The 5,829-nt window shown below is 32.4% G+C and overlaps 1 protein-coding gene across 1 annotated transcript in view; it reads right to left on the bottom strand.

The window, feature by feature from the left end:
- Window positions 1-10: 10 nt before the first annotated feature.
- The window catches only part of LOC106876156 (zinc finger protein 239), a 17,078-nt gene continuing 11,259 nt past the window's right edge, over window positions 11-5,829 (bottom strand). The window contains exon 2 of the mRNA XM_052969505.1: window positions 11-5,284. Within this exon, the coding sequence (XP_052825465.1) occupies window positions 3,607-4,731 (1,125 nt within the window). The 5' untranslated portion in view covers window positions 4,732-5,284 and the 3' untranslated portion in view covers window positions 11-3,606. The remainder of the gene's footprint in view (window positions 5,285-5,829) is intronic.

Raw genomic sequence — 5,829 nt, 5'->3', positions numbered from 1 at the left:
ATTTATAATATTCATGCTTATTTATACATAAATTTTTATACGCATATATATTTAAACATATATATATCTATTTTTAGATTTTTATATGTATTCATATTTATATTCCGTATATCTATGTTTTAAACTTTTAAATTTATTATGTTACCATGTTATGTTGGATGTATATCTTTCAAAATATTAAATATTGATTTCCTGAATATATTATTGATGAGTTCTACGAATTTATTAATGATATAAAAACACATATATACACATTTATTTGCTCAAGATAATTGAGCACTCAACATAAGTTCAGTTATATATTCTTTTAGAATATTACTTATAAAAGTTATATATATATATATATATACAGGCAACACACACCTATTGCATATATGTGTTTTGTACATATACATGTTCGTGTGTGTGTGTGTGACTGAAACCATTCACACATACATACATAACAATCCTTGTTTGTTAATCACTCACTAAAAAGACAAAATTTAAAAAATCTGTTATCTCTCTCTCTTTACACTGTCGCTAGAAGGGGACTTAACTCATGTTTGCAAATGCTGGTGTGTTTCTCCAACTTGAAAATCGTTAGAAGTTATGGTTTAAAATTATTTTTAATGCAAAAATCCACCCCTTGGGAAGCAAAAAATCAAAAAATAAATGGCCGATTCCGGGCATTTTCAACCATGAGGAATCCATTGGTGTGACTCCCAGATTGCTATCTTGTAAGGTGTGGATTTCTATAGATGCAACACACACACTCGCAAACTCAGCTTTACAATATGTACTGATGACAATATCTGTAGAGGTGGTGTGCCATCTACCCTCAAAAACAAGTTATTTCATTGCTAGTTGGTAAATTGTAATATCTTATATCTGACCCTCTTCTGTACTGGATGATTTTTCTCTTCTTGTTTGATGGCATGCATTGTATTGTACACTTCACCATATCTATTACATTCATGCAACACCTCACTTATAATGGTCATTGTTTGTGGTGAGCAGTCATTATTTGGCAGTGCTTTCCAATTTGTGTGGCACAGCTTCACTCAAGTCAATAATTTAGCACATTGTGGTGCATTTTCTCCAGGGTACAGAGGTGTGGTATTGTGATATGTTTGACTCTGAATACAAAAGTAATATGAGCCTCTACCGCGTGGCATGTTTAACACCAAATAAAACGCAAGAAAATGCATAGTTGTAATTGCAGATGTTCCTGCAAAATGCCGCTACTTCTTGGTCTTCTTCTTCAAAGAGATTTCTCAGTCTCTCAGGGTATATTTGCAATGAAGGCAACAAAACTTTTTCATTATTACAACAGCTGTAACTTTCATTTCTAAATTTCAAAGCACCACCATGATCACCAATATGAAATTCTTCTGCACTACCATTAACGTTAATTGCTAGGCCATTTCTCCTATGATGCCCATTATGTATTCTTTTCTTTCTGAAATTGTATAGTTCTTCAGCATTCATGCTTTCTCTTCTAAGTCTATGCGCCTTTCTCTGCTGCTTGAGAAGTGCTCATTCATTCTTATGGATGTGATCTATTCTTTCTTGTCTGAGTCTTTGTTTCTCTAAATATTTTTAACATTCATCTTGAAGCATATTGTTGCTTTTCCCTGTTGTCTCAGTCTAACTTTCTTTAAATATACTTGATGTTTATTTACATTCATTTCCTTGCATCTCTGTCGGTATCGTCTTTTTTCTCTTTTTATTATATTTTCTTGCTGTTCATCTCTGATCCATGCTCTATATTTGTGCATTCTTTCTTGAGCAGCTTGCAAATGTCATTTTTGTGAATCCTTAGTTTAAGCTAAATTAACCCTTATATCAATTTTCAAGCAAGCACACAATAAATAATTGCACTTATGCACATGCATTAAGTGATGGCCTTTATTTAACCCCAGCTCCAGAACACCAACCTCTGCTAAATATCCCCTTCCCTTTACCTTTCACGTCAGCTAAGTTTTTAACTACATAATAACTATTCCTTCCCACCCTACTGCATATCATTAACACTTCTCTCTCTCTCTCTTTTCTCTCACTCTTCACCTCTCCCTCCAGCTAACCATGTGATGTATCTGGCCTTAGCATATTAATATTATATATCTTTCACTACTTCTTCCTCTCCTCTTTCTCTCACTCACTCCACCTCTCTAACTAACTAAAGCATAATACGTGAACAAATGAGCAGAATTATATGTAGATATAACTTCTACAATGAGAAAATTCAGTTTAGTATCTTGGGTTTTTAGTTCAATGCCACCTATTTGGTGATACTGACTGTCATATCACTAACTACATCATACTCACATCCAACAGCAACAAAAAAAGAAAAAAAATAGCCTTTGTTATTCAAAGCAATAAACCGAGGAGACATAGATCCCACAAATCACAGTACAAGCAACTTATGTAAGAGATGAGAAATTCTAAATAAAAAGAGAAAACAGATGGGAAGTTTCAAACCCTACTGTACATAACCTCCCGTGCTGGCAGCACATTAAAATGCACCCAGTCCATGCTGTTAACTAGTTTGTATTAGGTAGGGTATTTAGAAGTAAAAACAATATCAAAAACCAACATACATAGAATAAGATATGAATTCCAACTGCTGCATGTGCCAGATGATGAAGACCTATGACAAGTAGTGACAACCCATTCAACCCATGCTAACAACAACAGAAGGAAAAAGAAAAATGCATAAAATGATGATAATAATGATAGAACACAAAATGGTAGCTGCTAGAATATTTAAAGCCATAATGTATAATTCATGAGATAATTGGATAACTGTGATAAGTTACTTTCTTTTTGCAGACATCATGTGAAATTTTCTTCATATTCTAAAATGTTTTACGTAGTACTTTTTTCTGGAGATAGTAAATAATTACTGTTTAATGTAAACATGCACTGGTTTTCAAACTGGTATCAAAGGAAAAACAGTTGACCAGTGCTCATAAAAATGCTAAGGAAATAGATCAAATTACAAACAGAAAATATTTAAATGCAATAGTCATATATTTCCAAACAATAATAAATTTAAAGTTTCTTTTATCATTTACAATAAATTTACATCAAATTAAGCATACTGTTCAAGGGAATTTTTATGTCTGTTTACCTGAGAAATAAGAGAAAGCTAAAAGATAAGAGTAATCTTATATTTATAAAACTGTGAAAATGTTTCTCTAGTGAAATTTCTTAATCATAAATAATTTTTCATATAAGTAGGGTAAACAGTAAAGTTGTGCATTTTACAGCTTTCCTCTTGGATATGAGAAATGGAAAAAAATAATTCTATAAACATTTTCCAATACACACACTATGTAAACTCATTGAACAAAGATGTTTTACAATAAATTTCAATTAAATCTGTGTCTCAAAAGGAAACATATCACAATCTAATTACCTTGAGCTATTGTATATGAAGGATTTTCACAATGATATGATTTGAGTAGTTAAATTAGTATGTGAGAATGATTTATTGTTGGCATCATAGTCATTTGGTTTCTCATCTGATACAAGGGCTTACCACATAATTCGCAGTTATCTAGTTCCTTAGAAGTGTGAAGGCATTTGTGAATGAACAAATGAGCACGTTGATTGATTGTATTATTAGACATCACAGTAGAATAATTTATCTTTAGTGTGAGCATATTTATGTTTATACAACTGACCACTTGCACAGAATCTTTTACCACAGATACCACAGAGATATGGTTTCTCACCTGTGTGAATACGTTTGTGTGCAGTTAAGTGGGTACTTGTTGAGAATGATTTACCACAAACTTCACAAGTGTAAGGTTTGTCACCAGTGTGAATACGTTTATGGTAAGTTACACTAGATCTCCAAGAGAATGTCTTACCACAAATATCACAGTGATATGGTTTATTCCCATTGTGGGTACTTTTATGACTAATTAATACACTACTTACAGCGAAGTTTTTACCACAAATATCACAGTGGAATGGCTTTTCTCCTGTGTGAATAAGCATGTGAGCTGACAGAGAACTACTCATTGAGAATCCTTTACCACATGAATCACAGCGGTATGGCTTGTCACCTGTGTGTGTCCTCTTGTGAGCAGTCAAAGTAGGTTTCAAAGAAAATGTTTTACCACAGATATCACAGTGGTATGGTTTTTCACCTGTATGAATACGTTGGTGACCTGATAAAACATCATTCCGAGAAAATGCTTTTCCACAAATATCACAGGGATATGGTTTTTCACCTGTGTGAATACGTTTGTGTTTCAGTAATGAACCACTGCCAATGAAGGTTTTACCACAGATTTCACAATCATATCGAGTTTCCCCTGTATGAATAAATCTGTGAGTCAGCAAATTTGTCTTCTGAGAAAATGTTTTATCACAAATATCACAGTCATATGGCTTCTCTCCTGTATGAATACGTTTATGACTAGATAAATGAGAACTCTGAGAGAATGTCTTTCCACAGATATCACATCGATGTGGTTTCTCTCCTGAATGTATTCGCTTGTGACAGTTCATAGAATTTTTTCTTGCAAACCTTTTACCACAAACTTCACAATGGTAAATCACTGAACTTTTGTGAATCAATTTATGTTGGATTAAACAACTGTTTTTTAAAAATGTCTTTCCACATGTTTCACAGGCATATGGTTTGTTTCTTTTATTTCTTTGAGATTGATCAGATAAATCACTACTTTCAGACTGGGTTTCATTAATAACCTGACTTTTACACTGTTTCTCCTCCATAGTTTCCTCTTCACAATAAAGTTTTACTATTCAACATCCAATTCAGAAAAACGGAAGACATTCTTGATTTTACTCTTGAAATTATAAAATCAAATATAAAGAACCACTAACTCTTTACCATTCAAACTAGCCTTATCCGGCCAAAATATTCTACCTGTTTGATCTTCAAATCAGTCAGATCTGGCCTCTCACACCTATCCTACAATGTCATTTTAAAAGTAAACAGTCACATCATCGAAATCTCGAAACTATGTGATAGTGCATGATGAATTCAAAATAATGTAAATAAATAAGCATTACATTTGATAGAGTAATCTGAATGCTAAAGGGCTAAGCATGCATTCAGATATAATAAAAAAAAACAATTCTCATAATCCAGTTGCAGTGTCATGGTAAATTTCTCATGTGTAATCACAAAAAGTTGTTCAAGAAACATATTCTCAGTCACTATAGGAAATTTTTCTGACTGTAATTCGTACAGTCATTTAATGTTTGTGATATCATTCTTTTAGCTTTCAAAATATCCTGTGGAATTTCAATGTTGCCAGATATTCTGAAACAAAGAAATAATATAAGATATAAGGGGTAATCAATTCCAAACACAAAGATCAATAGGGAATAGAAAATTGATCAGAAACATTTGTAGAGAAATCTCAAATCTAGGTTTACAGTAACAATATACCAAATGAGACTTGGGGCCAGATCAACAGAGGAGCCAATAGACGAGCACCATGTAACTTGGAATTTCTGTTTGGATTGAGATTTTCCATTTCTTAAATCAACATTGCAAAACATCTGCCCTACCCAACCTTCATTGTGTCTTTGGAATAGCAACCACCAAAATTTTATTTATTTTTTTTATATATTATTTTTCACTTTTTTGTAAAAAACATTTTCATTCTCCCTCTTCTTGAAAATTTGTCATACAATGAAAGCCGGTTAGAAATCCTTTTTACATATCTATATTAAAATATGCTTTCAGTTTAGCATTCTGCCTTATTATTATTTTTCATTTTCCTATTATTTCTCCACGTGCGGTTAACACAACCCCACTATTTACTGACTTATATATATATGTATATATATATATATATATAT

The sequence above is a fragment of the Octopus bimaculoides genome, chromosome 7 (assembly GCF_001194135.2).
Source record: "Octopus bimaculoides isolate UCB-OBI-ISO-001 chromosome 7, ASM119413v2, whole genome shotgun sequence".
In the NCBI taxonomy this organism is placed as follows: Eukaryota; Metazoa; Mollusca; class Cephalopoda; order Octopoda; family Octopodidae; genus Octopus; species Octopus bimaculoides.
The sequence above is the reverse complement of the archived record's forward strand: the minus strand, read 5'-3'. Positions and strand labels throughout refer to the sequence as shown.